General features: G+C 43.7%; 1 protein-coding gene across 1 annotated transcript; it reads left to right on the forward strand.

Annotated features, from left to right (window-relative positions):
- Positions 1–17,525: 17,525 nt before the first annotated feature.
- slc18a3a (solute carrier family 18 member 3a) lies at positions 17,526–20,376 on the forward strand. The gene has a single exon (XM_085970078.1). The coding sequence runs from the start codon at positions 18,197–18,199 to the stop codon at positions 19,802–19,804; it is 1,608 nt and encodes a 535-aa protein (XP_085826204.1). The 5' UTR covers positions 17,526–18,196; the 3' UTR covers positions 19,805–20,376.
- Positions 20,377–21,031: the final 655 nt, after the last annotated feature.

The following is a 21,031-nucleotide window of genomic DNA, read 5'->3' on the forward strand; positions in this document are numbered from 1 at the left end:
GCTATAAATTAAACAAGGAATTTAGAATATATCTGAAACTATTTTATAGTTTACACATGACTACTAGTTTACTCGACTTGGCAGGTGTACCGGACCAGCTACCTGGATATTATTTTATATAAAATATGTTTTAGCAATTTTTAAAGGTTAGAATTTACAAATAAGATTTTCCACTGACATAGGAGTTCCAATATCTAACTACTATAAGTGATGACACTCATGAGACTATTCATCTCCACGGTGCCATCTTTATAGCTGTATAGCCAGGGAAATATTCACAAGGTATCACAAGGAAATTATATTCACAACATACACTATTTTGTTTCATAGGTTACTAGGAGGCTCTTTGGTTTTGCAACTTAAAATTGATACCATACTATGTCCACATACTCTCTGCAGCATTCTGACTCAAATTAGTATTCTTGCTTATTTTACAAATTCAAATTTACCCGAGTAAAATCCAAGTCTATTCAAAACTTGGAATACTTCTCGCACTCTTTGACAGAATGCAAGAGAAAGACTGTTGTATTATGACACTTCTTTCAGGCCAAGTCTCCAAACTCTGCTTCGTTTGTGCAGCTTTTCTTGTATTTTTCTAATGCACCAACAATATTATCGTCAGTGGTTCTCTTAATGTTCCTTTTTTTGTTCTTCTGACTTTTCTTCCTTATTCCTACTCAGCTCCAGCAGGTACACCCCAATCCTTCTTCATACATCTTCACTGTGTTGAAATGAAAACTCTCTTCTACTAGTAATTCATTCTTTCCCAGGGCCGATAAACTCTGCAATTCCTCATCTCCACTCAGTCCACCCATCAGCTACAGACTTAAGAACATAAGAACATAAGAAATAGGAGCAGGAATTTGGCCCTTTGAGCCTGCTCCGCCATCAATAAGATCATGGCCAATCTTCCACCTCATCTCCACTTTCCTGCACTATCCCCATATCCCTTGATTCCCTTAATATTCAAAAATCTATCGATCTCTGTCTTGAATATACTCAATGCGGGGCAGCACGGTGGCATAGTGGTTAGCACTGTTGCCTCACAGCACCAGGGACCCGGGTTCGAATCCGGCCTCGGGCGACTGTCTGTGTGGAGTTTGCACATTCTCCCCGTGTTTGCGTGGGTTTTCTCCGGGTGCTCCGGTTTCCTCCCACAGTCCAAAGATGTGCGGGTTAGGTTGATTGGCTATGATAAATTGACCCTTAGTGTTAGGGGGGATTAAATATGTGGGGTTATGGGGATAGGGTGGGATATGTGTTGGTGTAGGGGTTATGGGGATCAGGTGGGATATGTGTCGGTGCAGGCTCGATGGGCCGAAATGGCCTCTATCTGCACTGTGGGGTTTCTGTGATTCTGTGAATGACTGAGCCTCCACAGCCCCCTGGGGTAGAGAATTCCAAAGAGTCAGCATCTTCTGAGTGAAGAAATTTCTCCTTATCTCAGTCCTAACTAGCCAACCCCTTATTCTGAGGCTGTGACCCCTGGTTCTAGACTCCCCAGCCAGGGGAAACATCCTCCCTGCATCTACCCTGTCAAGTCCTGTAAGAATTTTGTATGTTTCAATGAGATCACCTCTCATTCTTCTAAACTCTAGAGAATATAGGCCTAGTCTACTTAGTCTCTCCTCATAGGACAATCCCCCCATCCCAGGAACCAGTCTGGTGAACCTTCGTTGCACTCCCTCTATGGCAAGTATATCCTTCCTTAGGTAAGGAGACCAAAACTGTACACAATACTCCAGGTGTGGACTTTTAAAATCCAGGCTTGGCATCAGCCTATCACTGCTTTCTTTTACTCTTCTCAATTCAGTGGTGTTCAATGTTGTGGGCATTGGTTCTTCGAGTACAATTCAAAATGTTCAAAATGCAAATTCTGCACTTGAACAGGACAATTAGAGTTGTTTGATTTTGTAATTGAGAATACAAGTCTGAAAAACCAAAAAGTTCTTTTCCATTTAAATTAACAACCATTATTTCAAAGAAAAATAAACGCCAATGGAAATGTGTGAGCTCGTTGGTGTGTTGATGCCACGGAATAAGATGTCAGTTATCTTCTTTTACCACATGGGGGCGCTCAAACCTCATGGAGCTGTCCAGCGTTTGAAGAAGCGGCAACTGACGCTCTCCGTGGTGCTGAATCCGCCTAGGTACCAAGTTCATCTACAACGTGGGACAGTGCAGCTGCAACCCTTTCCTTACACAGCTCACCAGAGATTAATTTGTTTTGGAAACCAACACTATAATTTAATGCCCATGATTATATTGTTGCTTTAAAACAACTTTTGTAAAGAAATAGTTGGCTTTTTCAATCGTATGGTGCATTTTATTTCAATCGAAACCTATTTGCATACACAGTATTTGAACTGTGGGATTCACTTAAATCCGCAATTTCTGAGCAGATTGTTAAAATTGTTAAAACATTTTAATAACATGTCTCACAGGAAACCTGGTTACCACAGAGGCAGCAGCTAACATTGCATACACAACACAGCGTGTATTTAATATACATCATACCTTAAGGGGAATCTAGATATGTACATGAGGGAGAAAGGAATAGAAGGATATGTTGATAACGTGAGATGAAGAGTGGTGGGAGAAGACTCGTGTGGAGCATAAACACCAGCATGGGCCATTTGGGCCGAATGGCCTGTTTCTGTGCTGTAAATGGTTTAGAGTAAAAATATGACCAACTTGCCGAAGGGATGACCAGCAAGTGTGGTGGAACAGGAAACTATGAGAGGGTTCCAAAAGGACTGGACATATCTCTCTCAGCAAATAGCATTCAGGGTTATTAGATTCCAGATTCGTTTTATGGGAAATCGGCAATGGCATAACCCTTATTAAACATGTGCCGAGACAGACATTAAGCATCACAACACATTATAATTTGCTAAACTCTATGCAATCTGAAAATGCACATTTAAAAACTTACTATTTGTTTTAACAATCTAACGACTAAACTAACAACTTTGAGTATATCCCGAAATGTTTGCAGATTTTAATTCGAAGTGCCTCTTTTTCACAGAAATATCGCAGAATGTGTGGCTCGCTCTCCTGGTATTATTTCTATTTTGGGTGGAACTGGTGCAATTAACAAAACACGAATTGCTAATCTATCAACAAGTGGGAAAAGCACCTCGTTGGCATATTTTGCTGAAATATGTCGATTATTGGAGGGGAGGAGGGGGGGGGGGATTTTCCAGGCTGTGAACAAAGACAAAGACAAACATCAATCCCTGGCCCGAGTGCGTTGTTTAATCATCGTTAACCGAGGGGTTTGTAATTAGATCCACCCGAGGCTGTCAGCGTTGCTTTGTGCGGAGATCTCGTTAATTTGTGTTGATATAAGAGAGGGTCGCGATTCATTACGTCTCGCTGAGTCCAGTGGAGTCTGTGCTGCAAACAGAATAAAGGAAACGGTGTTTTTTTTATCTTAAAGCACTGGGGAGGGGGGACGAGGCCGCAACACTGGAATGAGTAAACCAGACTGTTCTTGCCCACTGAGACAAGATTGATAAGTGTAATATAATGACAAAGCAAAGGCTTAAATGACAAATTGCATCAATTTGATCGATTTGGGTTAATTCTTTTAATTGTGCTTCCTTATTTTCATTTGGCTGAGGTAGCCTTTTTTTTAAGTGGACGCGAATTGATTTATGACCGCAATCGAGCTCGTTCAACAGCCTGCTGCTACCCAATTAATGAACTCGGTATGAGATGTACTGTGTGCATGCGGGGGAAACGCGTTGTCTTTAAACCCGGAGTGAGGGGGAAAGAAGTTAATGTTATACTTGGAGCATTTGCACTTGTCTGTACTGGACAATGGGGCGTACACTGGGGTCACAACTAAAACCACTTTCGTCACCAACATCAATAACCACCAGTGAGGATTTAACTACACTGTTAGTTGTGAGATGTGGAAAATAGCAAATTATAAAATGTGTTGTGATGCTCAATGTCTGTCTGGGAACATGTTTAAGGGGTCTGGACAGGGTGGATGTGGAGAGGATGTTTCCTTTTGTGGGAGAATCTAGAACTAGGGGTCACTGTTTAAAAATAAGGGGTCGCCCATTTAAGACAGGTGAGAATTTTTTTTCTCAGAGGGTCGTGAATCTTTGGAACTCTTCCTCAGAGGGCGGCGGAAGCAGAGTCTTTGAATATTTTTAAGGAAGAGGTAGATAGATTCTTGATGAGCAAGGGGGTGAAAGGTTATGGGGGTAGGCGGGAATGTGGAGTAATCGGATCAGCCATTATCTTATTGAATGGCGGAGCAGGCTCGAGGGGCCGAGTGGCCTACTCCTGCTCCTAATTCGTAAGTTCGTATGTTCGCTGGATTGTGCCATTGCCCGCTTTCCCACAAAATTAATCCAGATTTGAATAACCTTGAATGCTACTTGCTGCTACCCAATTAATGAACTCGGTATGAGATGTACTGTGTGCATGCGGGGGAAACACGTTGTCTTTTAACCCCGTGCTAAATCTGGAGAGAGGGGGGAAAAGTTAATGTTATACTTGGAGCATTTGCACTTGTCTGTACTGGACAATGGGGCGGACACTAGGGTCACAACTAAAACCACTTTAGTCACCAACATCAATAACCACCAGTTAGGATTTAGAGAGCCATGTCCAGTCCATTTGGAACCCTCTCATATATGGCCCCGATTTTCGGCTTGTGTGGGAAATGGTCGGATTTCCCCGAATGTGGGGTTTCTGACACACATAAAAAAGTTTCAGCCAGCCCCATGCAATTTTCCCTCAATTGGCCAATTAATTCCCAGCAAGTGGGAAGCCTTGCTAATTGTCTAAATCGAGTCAGAAATCCCCACAATATGATGTCATCATTCGTGGTGCTTTCAAGGTCCATGGCAAGTACTGCATCCTCTGAAGGCTTCCAAATGAACCATACAGGATGGCATAAGGAGCCTGCAGCAGCTGTGGCCAGTGCCATACCCCGAGCTGCCTTCAAATTCGACGAGGCTTCACTGCAGGCATTATTGGATGGGGTTAGGGCCCACAGGGAGGTCCTCTTCCCTAGGTCAGGGAGGAAGAGGCCTCCCACTGAGACCAATGCTGCATGGATGCAGGTGTCAGCAGATGCCAACTCGCTGGGAGTCACCAGAAGAACCTTGGCATTACATCTCTAACTCCTTCCTTTACTCCCCCACAGTACCATCCAGAGCCCCTGTCCTCACTATGGAGGAGGAAGAGGCTGTGCAGCCAGACTCCTCAGAGGAAGCTCCAACCTCTGAGGGTGCAGCGTCAGCAGAAGTAAGCGCACCCAGCACCAGCGCAGACACTCACACCTCGGGGGGACCTTTGGGACATAGAGTAGTGTTGTCACCTGGTGTTTCACAGCTGACAAGTGAGCCTCAGCAGATTCTGGAGACAGGGACAGCAGTGGAGAGTCCTCGTCGGAGGGCGCAGGGCTCTGCCAGCTCAGTTCAGCTGCGCTGCATCTCGACCCTCTGCCTCTGGGTCCATCCACAAGAGAAGAGGTGATGGATCTCCATGCACAGATGCAGGAGTCTCTGGCAGGTTTTGTCTTCAGGGTCGCTGCAAGTGTGGAGCGAATGGAGGAGTCCATAGTGACCATGAGCAGAGCCTTTGTGGAGTCATTGGTGCATGAACGCAGCACCATGGAAAGGTTGGCAACCTCCATGGAGGAGATAACTCGCCAGGGTACGGAAAACATGGTGAGTGCTCATAAGAGAATGACATCTCTTGAGGAGCGTTGGCCATCTGCTGAACAGAGAAACCAGACCTTCATGGAAGTCCTTCTGAGTAGGACTGCCAGTGCAGAAACGGGTCCCACTGGCCCCCTAAAGCGCAGCAAGGTGCTCTCAAACCACTTCCAAGCACTGGCCCCTTCTGGCTTGTGCAGCTTCAGGTGAGTGAGCAGCAGCCTGGTGCTCCTGGTGCTCATCCTGCTGTTCCTGGTTCTGCTGCTGCCGCCTCTGCTGTTGGAGATCCTCTAATGCCAGGAAGGGAAGGTGCCAAAGGCCTCCCATGCTTCTAGCAGATGCCTCGGTTGAGGAGGTCCTGAGTTAGGGTGGTGAGAGGGGCTTCCCAGGAGCTCACACTGAAGAAGTGTGTGAGGCTCCAACTTTCTGCAGCTGCTCCTAAGGCTTCAAATAGTTCCCCCAAGCCTTGATCAACAAGGTCGTGCAGCCTGCAAATGCTGCCTCTTTAAATCTCTTCAGCCCTCAGCGACCTGCTGCTGCAAGCAAGCAAGCCAGCTGTTTTCACGCCAGCTCTCATCGGAGGGGTTCCCCGCAGGCGGGTTTCAGGTGGGGAAAACCCCAAAGTCGCAACGGCAGGGGAAAATCCACTTCAACGAGCGGATAATTGCTTGTTAGTGCTCCGACGACCAGTCCCGCCAGCGGCGGCCGGGACTGAAGCGGGGCGCGCGGAAACGGCGGTCCGAAAGTCGGACGGGGCGGGGAATCAGGCGGGGGGGTCCCGACCCGCCTTTTCCGCGATTTTCGGATCACGGCCGCATGAAAAGCCGCCCGACAGCTGCCCGAAAATCGGGGCCATGTTTCCTGTTCCACCACACTTGCTGGTCATCTCTTCGGCAAGTTGGTCATATTTTTACTGAAAATTATTGCACCAACTGGCCCTTTTGTGTTGTCCTGAACTTGAAATCATTCTTGAATTTCGTACAGGGCTTATCGTGATGGAGATTCTTCATACCTCTCATCATTTTGTACATTCCCAGTTGCATTATGTGTCACCTAAGAGAAACGGACAAAGTATTTGAGTGTTTGCAAACGAACACAATGGTGTAAGTGAAAATATTGATACAACCAAATAAATGTGCGCGAATTATTGCACTTTATACACATACCAATGTGCACAATGCGAATTTATACCGTAAATTTTTACGTTTCATTTTTTAAGTGGTGTCTTTATGTAATTTTTGATCTTTAAGACACAGCTGGTCCTGCCCACATACAAAGTCCTTCTGACACTCTCGCAGTGGTAGATTCACCTGTATGCAAGTGACATTTAATTCCATCGGTGTGCTAAACGAGAAGTGGGTTGCTGGTTTTAGAAGAATTTAAAGGGGCCCTGGTCAGAAGATTGTGGAAATTACCTAGCAAGTACAAAGGCTTGATTTCTGATTTCTTCTTCCGTGCTCTGCGTCAAAGGTTTCGTCCTCTTGTATTTCATTTTAGACACAGGAGGAATAACCGTGTGGTTCCAATGCATTCTTTTCACAACCTATCACGCGCATTTCACCACGCAATTCAAGATTATTGCAACAACATGCATTTATATAGCGCCTTTAACGTATAAAAAAGGCTAAAGACCCTTCACAATGAAAAATAAATGGGCTCCCAGCCAAAAAACGAGATATTAGGAAAGGTGGCCAAAACCTTGGCCAAAGAGGCGGGCTTTAAGGAGGGTCCTAAAAGTGTAGAAGTGGAGGGGTTTGGGCAAGGAATTCCAGAGTGTCGGGCCCAGGTGGATGAAGGCAATGCTGCCAATGGCGGGGTCAAGGGACCAGACACCAGAGTCAGAGTAAGAGAGTTTGAGGGGCTGGAGAGGTGGAGGAGATTGCAGAGCTAGGCAAGGCTATGAAGGGATTTAAACGGGAAGTTGCAATGTTTAAATTGGAGGAACCGGGAGCCAATGCAGATCCGCAAGGACAGGCGTGTCAGGTGAGCGGGACTTGGTATGGGATAGGCTATGGGCAGCAGAGTTTTGGATGAACTGAAGCTTAAGGAAGCTGGAGGATGGGAGGCCAGCCAGAAGAGCTTTGGAATAGTGAGGTGACAAAGGAAAATGGATGGCAGTGGGGTGGAGACAGGTGATAATAGAAGTGGAAGCAGAGGTCTTTGTGATGGCGAGGATTTAGGATTAGCAGCCCAGCCTCCTCCAAAGCCACATTCTAACCACCCTCTGTATAAAGAACGATTGTGGACCTTCTCCTTTAATTCTTTTTGTAATTATCAGATTAATAGCTCTCCCCACTGTCTCACCAACCAATGGAAAGAGTTTATAACTATTTAGCCCATTATAGCCCTTCATAATCTTGAAGGCCTCTATCAGGTCACATCTCAACCCTCTCAGACTTCACTGAAAAAAAACACCAGTTTCTCAAATCTATTTTCATAACTGTAATCCTTCATCCTTGGTAACATTCAAGTGAATCTATGCTGCATCTTGTCCATTGCTCTAATATCCTTCCAATAATGAGGTGCCAAAACTATATTCAATACTCCAAGTTGGCACAATTAAGAGCTTGTAATAGTTCAACATTGCTTCCTTGCTTTTGTATTCTATACCTTTAGATACAAAATGAAGGATGCAGTTTGTCTTTTTATGGCTTTCTCTAGTTGCACTTCTGCCTTTAATGACCTGTGTGTCTACACCTAAGGGCCCTCTGCTCCTCTACTCCATTGAAAGCCCTACTATTCAAGGTGTACTTTCTTATCCTATTATTATATCCAAAATGTATGCTTTGAACTGCATCTGCCCCATCTCTGCCCACTCTGCCAGCCTATCTACATCCTCCTGGAGCGTTTTCACAATATAATGAGAGAAGCTGATTTCCACAATTTGAAAATGCACTGATAAAGTGGTTTAATCAAATGAGAATTAGGAGAAACTCCATTTGAGGCTGATTCAAACCGGTCAGTGTTTATACAGATACAAAACTGTAACACATTGTGAGAGTACTGCATTTGAAAGTGTTCATTTTCGTTTTTTAATTTAAGTTTTGTTATTTTATATAAAGCAATGTTTTTTTAATTGGTTTGCAGAACAGAATATCTGTACTTTTACAACTTGAAGCATATCGCTAAATTATGAATTGCCACGTTTTGAACCAACCTATGTTATGCATAGGTCAGTCTTGCCAAGTATTAAATGTTTTACAATAAAATACAAAAAGAGAAAAATCTGATTTAGAACTTCTTATTATTCAATGGCATTTTGCATCAATGCATACTGTTTAGTATAACTGGCCGGTTAAAGGCAGGATTGGCTGGCGATGGAATTCCAAGCAGCACATACTTTAGTGTTTCAACTGATTAGGAATGAGGCCACCAACCCTGTTACACCAGGAATGATGGAAGAATGCTGCCACAGTTATATTGTCACTGTGTACTGTCAAAAGGATGATTTAAACGCAGGCTAGTTTGACTTGCTTTACTAACTCTCGTGAAGCCCTTGGCGGCAAAGGGAGAAACTTTCAGGCTGAAAATCAACAAACAACACATGGCAGCACAAGCTGGAGAAAAGGCTTCCAAGTTACATTGGCAAATCTGGGAAACGTTGATTGTTGAAGAATGTACACACACTACCAATGAGACACATCGCAACAAAAAGGCTTGGACGACAGTAGAACATCTGACTCTGAGGGTCCAGGAATTTGACAACAACATAACAAGATATGAAAGCAAGATTACTTCAGGGGTTTTCAAACCTTTCTGCATGGGGGCTCCTTGCAAATATTGAGACACTTCTGGAGCTGGAGGGCTTGTTTGTTTTAAGTATGTAACTCTCCTGCTGCAGCACACATGGTAGTTTATTTTATTAATCTTTGGTCAGCTGGAATTGAAATTACCAACACAATCTCAGATCTTGCAAGAGCACAGCACTGCCATAGAAAAATAAAACACAAGTTTATTTTTAAAGTCCAATCCTGTTGTTGGTGTCTTCAATCAGCTTACAGCATAACAATCTAAAATAAGGGCTTCAGCCATGTTAATAAGGATGGCACATATCTGCTGAAATCCTGGAACTCTGTAACATTCTTAAATATTTGGAATTAAGTAACTGTACACAACAGGGTACACTTCTTAACTTACAGTAGTCAAATTAGAATAATTAGACTAATAAAAATTAGAAATGAGAAGCAGCACTCATCTTTGTATCATTTCATATTAAAGATTCTGAGTATATAGGTCATTTCAATTAACTCTCAATTTTACCAAATTACACTTTTCCATATGGTTCCATACTAGCATGTTGTCCTGAACTTTAACATAAGAAAAGGGAAGGCAACAATAGATGCATCAGTAGAAATGCTTGATGGTTAACTTGAAATGAGCAAGTATTAACTCTGCTGGTGGCTGGGGGAGAAGAGGGAACATGGACAGTTTCACTTCGTAATTGCAACAAACTGTATCTTGACACAGAACCGTAAATGCATTAGTCCTCTTCAGATATCTGTATTGCAGTATTTGGCAAAAATACAAAGATGGGCATCATACTCCATCATTTCAATTACCATCTAGAGATTTGGGTTGATGAGTCAAAAGACATGAGCATGCAGCTCTGCAATTCTCATAGTCTTTGGACCTGTCACAGCTTATTTTATAATTCAGCACTCATTCATCTAACTAGCCAAATCTATCAGACATACATTCAGTCCCTAGTCAAGGTAACCTTCATGTGACTGTCATTCATCCACCTGCGGTAACTAACTATTGTCTTGTCTCTGTTAACAAAAACATTATACCAACTCATAAAATCCATCAGCAATCTAACCCAAGGGATGCAAAAACATGAGCCTTCAAGCACATTGGCACACAAAGTTGATGTACCATATCTGAGGAACTGACAATACAGGGAAGCATCTTTTCAGCAGCCACCCTGAGGTGACACAGTAAGGCCTTTACTCAAGAGTAAAGTCTATTTCCTGATTTCTTGGCTAATCATACTTCGATGATGAGGAAGTTCCTCATATTGAATTAGGACAATAATTGCCTTCTCACTCAGGCAGAGACAACTAGCCCACACCTCACTATTAACAACTGACTGGTCTCAGCATGAAAAATGGGAAATTTGGACTCTAACAGCTGTCATAATAGCATGCTGGCTGAAAAAGTGATAGATACTCAAACGGCCAAAATGCATGAATGTCCTAAAGTTAATTGCATCCATGCTGCCACTGTCCCTTTAATCCCATGGGCTTTAATTTTGCTAACAAGTCTATTATGTGGTACTTTTGAAGGTCCACATACACAACATCAACCGCACTACCCTCATCAACCCTCTCCGTAACTTCATCAAAGAACTCGATCAAGTTAGTCAAACATGATTTGCCTTTAACAAATCCACACTGGCTTTCATTTATAAGCCCATACTTTTCCAAATGCCAATTAATTTTGTCCTGGATTATTGTCTCTTAAAAGTTTCCTCACCACCGACGTTAGGCTGACTGGCCTATTGTTGTCGGGTTTATCCCTCTTCCCTTTCTTAAACAGGGGTGTAACATTTGCAATCCTCCAGTCCTCCGGCACCACCCCCATATCCAAGGAAAATTGGAAGATTGTAGCCAGAGCCTCTGCAATTTCCACCCGTACTTCCCCAATGCATCCCATCCAGACAAGGTGACTTTTCTACTTTGAGGACTTCCAACCTTTTAGGTACCTCCTCTATCTATTTTTATCCTATCCACTATTACTACTGCCTCCTCCTTTACTGCTATATTGGCTGCAGCCTCTTCTCCAGTGAAGACAGGTGCAAAGTACTTATTTAGTACCTCAGCCATGCCCTCTGCTTTGACAAGAAGATCTCCTTTTTGGTCCTCCACCTTTCCTTTGACTACCCTTTCACTATTTACGTGTTTATGACAGGACTTTTGGGTTCCCTTTTAGGTTAGCCGCTAATCTGTTCTCATACTCTCTCTTTGCCCCTCTTATTCCCTTTTTTTTTTAGATCTCCTCTGTACTTTCTATCTTCAGCTTGTTGCTTCATACCAGAAATCTGCTCATATTCCATTACGGCAGTCACTGTTGCATCCAGGGCATGTAAATCAGGCTTTTAAAATTTAACATTGATCCATTGCTCGCAAAAATGCACTTTCCATGGCAGCATTAATGAACTTTTTGGTCATTTATTCCAGCTGAATGGCTCATTATAAAAGATTACTGAAGGTTGATTGTGATTGGTTGCCTTTCTTCATTCCTGCTAACCCAATTACATGTTCAGGCGTTGCACATGTCTGAACCATGCGTTCCCACAATTCCACCAGCAGGTTATAAAATTCCGATTAAAATGGGCATTTTGCCTGTTTTTCTCAAACAGAAAAATATGACCTCAGAACTTGAGCTGATAGCATTTCTTCATATTGAAAAACCAAGGTGTAGGACACCACTGAAGAGGGGGGCAAACCAGGAAGTAGTAAACAGAAGAATCAAACTTTGGGTTATAAATCCCTGGAGATTTTAAGAGGAAGGAAAGATTAAAGGTGGTAAGGAGTTCTACAGTTTTGAGATCTTGGGAAAAATGAATAAAGTAGAAGACTATACCATGTGATTTCAACACAGAGGGAAGTATATTGAGGAGGAAGAACATGTAGAGCAACGTGTTTGCAGCTTGGAAGGAACAAAGGGGGAAAAGTCATATGAACACTGACTATATTAATATTTCTAAAATAGGGAAAACATATGTTACAATAGAAGATGCAGGAAGCTAGAAGTGAGGGAGGAATCACCTTATCAAAGCATAACCTTTTACTTCGAGAGAGATTTGTCAGAGTGATGAATATTACTGATTGGGTAAATGGGGCAATTTTTGTTGAAATTCTTCATAAAAGTGTGGAATAATTGGTGGAATATTTATTTAGTAATAGTGTAGGAATAAATTGATGGCAAAATTGCAAGAAGAATAAGGTGGCAGGTGGAGTATAATGTGGGGACATGTGAGGTTATTCACTTTGGTAGGAAGAATAGAAAAACAGAATATTTTTTAAATAGTGAGAAACTATTAAATGTTGGTGTTCAGAGAGATTTAGGTGTCCTCATACATGAAACAAAGAAAGTTAGCATGCAGGTACAGCAAGCAATTAGGAAGGCAAATGGCATGCTGGCCTTTATTGCAAGGGGGGTTGGAGTATAGGAGTAGGGAAGTCTTACTACAATTGTACAGGGCTTTGGTGAGACCACACCTGGAGTACTGTGCATGGCTTTGGTCTCCTTATCTGAGGAAGGACATACGTGCCTTAGAGGTGGTGCAATGTAGATTCACTCGACTGATTCCTGGGATGAGAGGGTTGTCCTATGAGGAGAGATTGTGTAGAATGGGCCGATACTCTCTGGAGTTTAGAAGAATGAGAGGTGATCTCATTGAAACATATAAGATTCTGAGGGGGATTGAAAGGGTAAAAGCTGAGAGCTTGTTTCCCCTGGCTGGAGAGTCTAGAACTAGGGGTCACAGTCTCAGGATAAGGGGTCGGGCATTTAAGACCGAGATGAAGAGGAATTTCTTCACTCAGAGGGTTGTGAATCTTTGGAATTCTCTGCCCCAGAGGGCTGTGGATGCTGAGTCATTGAGTATATTCAAGGCTGAAATAGATCGATTTTTGGACTCTCGGGGAATCAAAGGATATGGGGATCAGGCGGGAAAGTGGAGTTGAGGTTGATGATCAGCCATGATCTCACTGAATGGCAGAGCAGGCTCGAGGGGTCGTATGGCCGACTCCTGCTCCTAATTCTTATGTTATTAAGAAAGGCTTTGAAATAATTTACCAAATGTATATTTGAATTCCAATTTAAAAGTGATATTAAAACATCTTTATTTCAGCTGTAGTTTCAGAGCAATCCTGTGTAAGATGTGCCTGCTTGTATATGTGAGGGGCAAGTAATCCTTGTGCTGTATTGAAGCTCGGATCTCATATCTAAGGTTAAACGTAAACCAACAAAATCTTCTACCAAGTGGTTGCCTCATACCTTGTTCAGCTCCTACCACAGAAGGACATAGAGATATAAAAATGCAATTACGAAAAGACACTTTGTCATAATTTAATCGCCTGTTATCAATGGCTTGAAGAATCAAAATTAATTTCAACCAATGATTATGAGTCATGTCCTGTTTTTCACAATGCCAAGTGCTTTAAATTTTCCATTTTGAAAATGAAAGGAGTCAATGTAATGACGGCCAGGAATATTTATACTAATTATGCACATATACTTGACCCAGCTGAGTCTGACGCCAGGAGTAATGTGCTGGCCCCAGAGAAATGTAAAAAGCTTATGTTACTTTGCTTTTGGCAAGCTGCGATGTCAATAAAGTCCATTTTGGAAAGTAAATTGGCCATATAGTTGATTAAAACTGATACGCAACTCAGACAGAATATCGTTTATATTGACTCAGGCACAAAATCAAAACAGACTGAGGTCACATTGATCTTACCAAACCGCAGACTGCAAATTGCTCCCAAGAAAACGCATCCGTGGCTCTTACCGTCGCTATACTTCGAATGATAATCTTCAAATGATTGTATCTGTATGGACACTTGTTAAGTGTTTGTGTGGTTTTACTGGTTTGCCCACATCTGTGTGCATGTATAAGTGATTGCAAAAGGATGTACAGATTCGTACCTGCGTGTTTCTGTATTTGTACGGTATATCTTTGTGCCTCAGTACATATGGGAGTTCAGTGCATAAATTACAAATACATGTGCACACACAATATACAAACATTTGCACGTGGTTCCCTCGCCATTAAAAACTCGCGCGTATCAAAGGGTGCGTGTGTTTCCGCCCGGATCAAAGGTTCCTCCAAGTGTTAAACCTCCTGACACAATAAAAAGATGTCCCCTTGATTTAACACCGCCGCCAGTCAGTCACTTTCAAGTCGCCTCGCTCTGTTTGCCAAACTGATTTTCCAGGCACTTCTGCAAGAGCAAAACGTCAAATACAGTAAAAGAAATAATTTGCATTTAGATAGCGTCTTTCACAACCTCAGGACGTCCCAAAGCGCTTTACAGCCAATGAAGTACTTTTCTGAAGTGTATTTCACTGTTGTAGTGTAGGAAATGCAACAGCCAATTTGCGCACAGCAAGCTCCCACAAACAGCAATGTGAGAATCTGTTTTAGTGATGTTGATTGAGGGATAAATATTGCCCAGGACACCGAGGAGAACTCCCCTGCTCTTCTTCAAAATAGTGCCATGGGATCTTTTACCTCCACCTGAGAGAACCGACAGGGTCTCAGTTTAACCTCTCGTTGGAAAAAGGGCACCTCCGACGGTGCAGCGCTCCCTCAGCACTGCGCTGGAGTGTCAGCGCAGATTTTGTGCTCAAGTCTCTGGAGTGGGACTTGATCCCACGACCTTCTGACTCCGAGATGCCCCCCTACCAATGTACAAGCAGTGCTTTAGAGATCTACAGGATAGTTTCCTAACCAGAATGGCCTTCCATACATACTATTAAGTTAATCGGTGTGGGTAGTGTACTGCAATTGGATTGTGAATCATTAGAAATATCGAGAATAAAAACAAACTCGTGCATTTTCCAGCCTTTAAGTGCGGTCCAGTTGTTTGGCGTATCTGTCAGATTCAGTTTGCGTTGGTCACTTTCTCATGTGATAGGGGTTCCAGCTGATGCAACATATTATGCGACAAAATGCCAGTCGTTTCAGTCTGGAGCTTGGAGGAGTTTTGAGAGGTGTGATCTCAGCGATTCTATCTATTTACCTCTTTCTCTCCTCGGTCCCACTTACTGCCAATAATTCCAACTGAAGGAATCTTAAAGCAACAGCATAACATCGTGATTCTAACTTATTGCCCACAAGTATGGAACACCCTTGCAAGAAACCACTAATGTTATCTCTCTTGACCGTCCAAGTGGGCAATTGGCTTGCTGTGAGTGAACTCAACCGCGGCTTAAAGTGGGAGAACACGGTCGAGCGCTCACCGAATGGAGAGAGAACTTTCACCATTTCCCTTTTAAATCGGGTTGTTATAAAATAAACGACTGCAGTTAAACCAACTGACCTCCAGTTTCAAACGTTCTAACACATTTTGGGTTCCAGCTATAACCCTGAGTGAATAGAAAAGGTTAACTTTTAACTGCAATTATTAGTCATGTTCCTTTATTGCGTCCTGCTACCGAAACAGTGATTGGCTGGAGAACAATCCTGCGTTTGAAAGTAACTCCCACTGCGACAGCCAGTAGTCTCGAGTGAGTGGAACTGATGGGGGATGGACGAGTGACGGCAGTTTTGAAGCTACAGCCCTTAATCCAAGCAGATACTTGGGATGTCAAACATGATCAGTTCGAGTATAAAAGCAAAATACTGCGGATGTTGGAAATCTGAAATGAAAACGGAAAATGTTGGAAATACTCAGCAGGTCAGGCAGCATCCGTAGAGAGAGAAACCGAGTTAACGTTTCAGATCGATGACCTTTCATCAGAACTGGAAAAAGTTAGAGATGTAACAGGTATTAAGCAAGTGCAGGGACAGGGAAAGGAGGGAGGGAGGAAAGAACAAAGGGAAGGTCTGTGATAGGGTGGAAGGCAGGAGAGATTAAATGACTAAAGGTATGATAGTACAAAGCAAAAGGAGATGGTAATGGGACAAGTAAAGAAACAAAAGATGGGTTCAGGAGAGGTGTATGTGGGAATAGCAGAATCATCGACAGCTGCCATCTGAAAAAATAGGGGCAGAGGTTATGGTCTGAAAGTGTTGAACTCGATGTTGAGTCCAGAAGGCTGTGAAGTGCCTACTCAAAAGATGAGGTGCCTAACACTCAGTTCCAGAGAGCATTCAGGCGAGAAACCTGTTTGCAGCGCTGCCTGCCAATTGGTGAGTATGGGCAACAGCTGCAAGTGGGTAACATTATTAAATCAATGCCCGTGCCCTTCAAAAAGCACAGTTCACAACCTGGACAAAAGTGATAAGATAAGCTGATGGTTTTAAAATCAGGAAGCGACGGCAAGGAAGATTCCCTCTGGAACACACCTAGAATGTTGCCCCTCTAGTGACTGCGAGAGTGCAATAAAAAAAAAAACAACCTTTATCTTAAGGCCTTTTCACCCGCTCAGCAACTTCAGTTCTCCCTTGACTCAAATCGTGTTCAATGTCTCGCTCCATTATGTAAGTACAGCACACAAGGGACAGGCAACTCGAGGTTGCAGTTCTCGAAGGTAGAAAGCTAATGCACATTTATCTAACATACAGAATCATCCCGATTAAGTGCGACCAACAAATGCGATTGGTTGGCTGAGAAATGGGCAGTTGGACTCGAAAAGATGGGAGCGATTGGGAATTAAACATTTCAATTACACTGGGGTGGGGAATTAAGTACTGATCAATATTATTCCTTTGCAGAGACACAAGACGCTAATATCACATTGAAGGCAAAATCTGAACAGTTTTACTTTAAGCACACTGAAAAATATTGGCTGCAGTTACTGCGATGCTGTCGAAAAACGGTGAAGATTCTGCTCTTTCAAATAGTGCGGCATTTACTGCGCCCCTTACTATCAAGCGACAACAGTGTAAGGTTGAATACAGGGTACAAACACTTGGAAACAATTGGAGAGACTGAGGAAATAAACCCTGTCCAGAAACCACGTGGACTGTCAATGTTCTATATCCCAGTTACAAATACTCGCAGTGGCTAAATAGTTTGTGCATATGGTATATTTTGCAAGCTATCAAGTCACCCTGTCTCCAGTCCTACGTGAGCACCAAAGCAACAGAGGGAATAGGACCAGATCTGCCGAAATCTGTGGAGCAAGTATTGGAGACGCACCGAAAACGCCTTCATTGCAACATTGTGCTGTTCGCCCGGAGCTCCCCTCTCCTCCAGGCGAGGATTCGCGGACTGGGCTGTCATTGGAGAAGACCCAGTCACGGGCTAAATTAACATAATGGGCGTGTGGAGATGTAACCAGCCGGGACAGAGCAAGGGCGCGTCACAAGCTTTAGAAAACCCTAGGAATCGGGAAGCATGCGAATCAACTGGTGTAAATGGCCAACATACCCTCAGTCCCCGAGTCAAGGGGAAGAAGGAACCCTGAGTGTTACAGGTGGGAGAAGGTATGAGGTGCAGAGACTCTCCTAGAATCTGGTAATGTGACCGTTCGCTCGTCACTAGAAGCTTTTCATTGAGGTTTTTTTCTGGACTGGGCGAGGGATTACAGCAAAAACAGGCTTGAAGAGTTCAGCGTGTTTCTGACTGAACTCTCTCCACCGCCACATCTGACCTCCCGAGAGCTCCCTATCGCGGACCAGCGACTATGCACCGAGAACACAGGATAGATCGAGTGAAAGCCGTGTCTGCCGCTTTCACAAGTCGCAAGTAGCTTTGGGGGAATCGATGTCGAGGTGATAGTCACAGTCTCCGTCTGCGGGAGCCAAGAGTGACAGAAGACCAAGTCCGTTCTGTTGAAGAGGTGGCTGGGTGGGGAATTGGGTGAAAGTTTGCTCAGACCGATAGTGGACAACCATGGCTGCAGAAATGACCATCGGACTGGCAAAGTCAGCCGTGGTGAAATTTTCAGACGTGGTGGGCGAAAGAGCTAAGCAGATAAGCGGGGCGATGCAAGAACCGAAGCGGCAGCGGAGAATCATGCTGGTCATCGTGTGCATCGCGCTCTTACTGGACAACATGCTGTATATGGTCATTGTGCCGATCATACCAAACTACCTTGAAACTATAAGAACTTATAAGCTGGTGTATGTCACGTCACCTTCCAATGGGACCAATGGCTCGTTTGTCAACTCCACGCAGAAACCCGTGTTGTACAGGAACCCCAATGCAAACGAAGACATCCAAATCGGCGTGCTCTTTGCCTCCAAAGCTATCCTGCAGCTGCTCGCCAACCCATTGACTGGCACTTTCATTGACCGAGTGGGCTACGACATTCCTCTACTGATAGGGCTCACCATTATGTTCTTTTCCACCCTCACCTTTGCATTCGGCGAAACCTATGCTATGCTGTTCGTAGCCAGAAGCCTCCAAGGGCTGGGCTCTGCCTTCGCAGACACCTCCGGAATTGCTATGATCGCGGACAAGTACACGGAGGAGTCGGAGAGGAGCATAGCCCTGGGCATCGCCTTGGCTTTCATCTCCTTTGGAAGCCTGGTGGCGCCTCCTTTTGGTGGTATATTGTACGAGTTCGCGGGCAAGAGTGTCCCCTTCCTGGTGTTGTCTTTTGTCTCTCTGCTGGACGGTATCTTGTTGCTGACGGTCATTACACCTTTTACTAACAGAACACGTGCCAACATGCCACAAGGAACCCCCATCTATAAACTTATGATCGACCCCTACATTGCTGTTGTAGCCGGGGCTCTCACCACCTGCAATATCCCTCTAGCTTTCCTAGAACCTACCATCTCCAACTGGATGAAAAAGACCATGAATGCCTCCGAGTGGCAAATGGGACTAACGTGGTTGCCGGCATTTTTCCCGCACGTCCTAGGCGTCTACATCACTGTCAAACTCGCTGCCAAATATCCCAATTACCAGTGGTTCTACGGGGCATTGGGCATGGTTATCATAGGTGCTAGCTCCTGTACAGTCCCAGCCTGCAGAAATTTTGAAGAACTTATCATCCCGCTGTGTGCCCTCTGTTTTGGGATAGCCCTAGTGGACACTGCCCTGCTGCCCACCCTTGCCCTCCTGGTGGACGTTCGTCATGTATCTGTATATGGTAGTGTCTATGCTATAGCCGACATCTCCTATTCTGTTGCTTATGCACTGGGACCCATTGTGGCCGGTCAAATTGTCCACACTTTGGGCTTTGTGCAGCTCAACCTTGGCATGGGCTGTGCCAACGTCCTGTACGCCCCTGCCCTCCTGTTGCTGAGAAACGTGTGCCAAATGAAACCCTCGCTTTCGGAGAGAAATGTCCTTTTGGAGGAAGGACCCAAAGGGCTATACGACACCATCAAAATGGAAGAACGCAAGGCGGGTAAGAAAGCCCACGCCAGCTCGGCGGGTAACTACTCCATGTCCGGGATCCTGGCCAACACCGAGACGGCGAGCTCCAGGAGAAAACAGACTGGACAGATTCTGTCCGAAGACGATTCCTCGGGAAGTGATTACAGTTAGCCTCCAAACCCCTCCAACAGCCAAATCTTCCAAGGACATAAATGAATGAAATGCAACATAACTTGGCCGTCTGTGATGTACTGGATGTCTAATATAACCCAGATTTGATGTCATAATTGCCGTGAATTACTTTTGTATAATTTATGTAATTGCTTACTTCATCGGTCTTAAGGGGATGGAGAATGTGATAAAGATGGAATTGTGCTAACATGCACTCAATCAGAATCCAACATTCATAATAAACTACATTTATCACCAACCTATTTAAATAATGCCCAGTGCAACATTTGCTCGAATTGAATCTGTGTGTGCGAGTGTTAGGTTGTACATCTGTGTAAAAAAAAAATAGCTATATGTATTAAAAACAATCATGTAAACATTCAGGGATCTGACGGGAATAAAAAACATATTGTATATACTGTATACTCCTTCGATTATCCCCCATGGTTTGAATTGAAACAGAAGCGGTTGTGTATTTTTCTCTGGGAATGATTCTCTGTATAGGACTATCTCGACCCATGTGTGCTGCTATATTATAAATACAATATGTCAGATTAAAGTCTGGATCAAGAGATGGTGACTGAGTTTGAATAAATCGACAACAGCGGTCTTTCCTACCATTCATACACTCAGTGCGAGATATACCGCCTGCGCTACTGTACCAGGTTTACGGCGCCAGATTCACCAAGTTACGCATGATCATTGCTTCAGAATGGTTACATTTTCACCTTTGATGTACAAATTAGAGATATGAAATCTTATTGACCCTTAAAAAGTCAGTTTCTGGCAATTTAGTGAATAAACATACCGGGAATGATGTGGTTAAAGTACTTATTTCAGATACAACACATTTGACCAACGAAAACATTCTGAGAATGCTTGACGACATACATAACATTAATTTTGAGCACACAAAACTATGCTTCCAAGTGTCTATTTTCTATAAATGCCACTCTTGCTCGGAGTTCCAGTTCGAGCAAAGTTGGTGTTAATACTATAAATGCCCTTGCCTGAAACAATACTTGCTTTGTGACGAACCACAAGAAGACTGTGGATATATTATTTGGTTCTGGAGTGTAAGAACTCTTAACTTTTCATTGCTGACCGCGGCTATAAGGGGGGGGGGGGGGGGGGGGACAATCTGTTGCATACACCTTGAAACTTGTTCTCACTTCTAATACTCATTCAGCAGAATTCTCAGTATACAATTATAAAACTCAGAGGGCA

The sequence above is a fragment of the Somniosus microcephalus genome, chromosome 29 (genome assembly GCF_052327205.1).
Source record: "Somniosus microcephalus isolate GS21.2 chromosome 29, FLI_Smic_1.0, whole genome shotgun sequence".
NCBI lineage: Eukaryota > Metazoa > Chordata > Chondrichthyes > Squaliformes > Somniosidae > Somniosus > Somniosus microcephalus.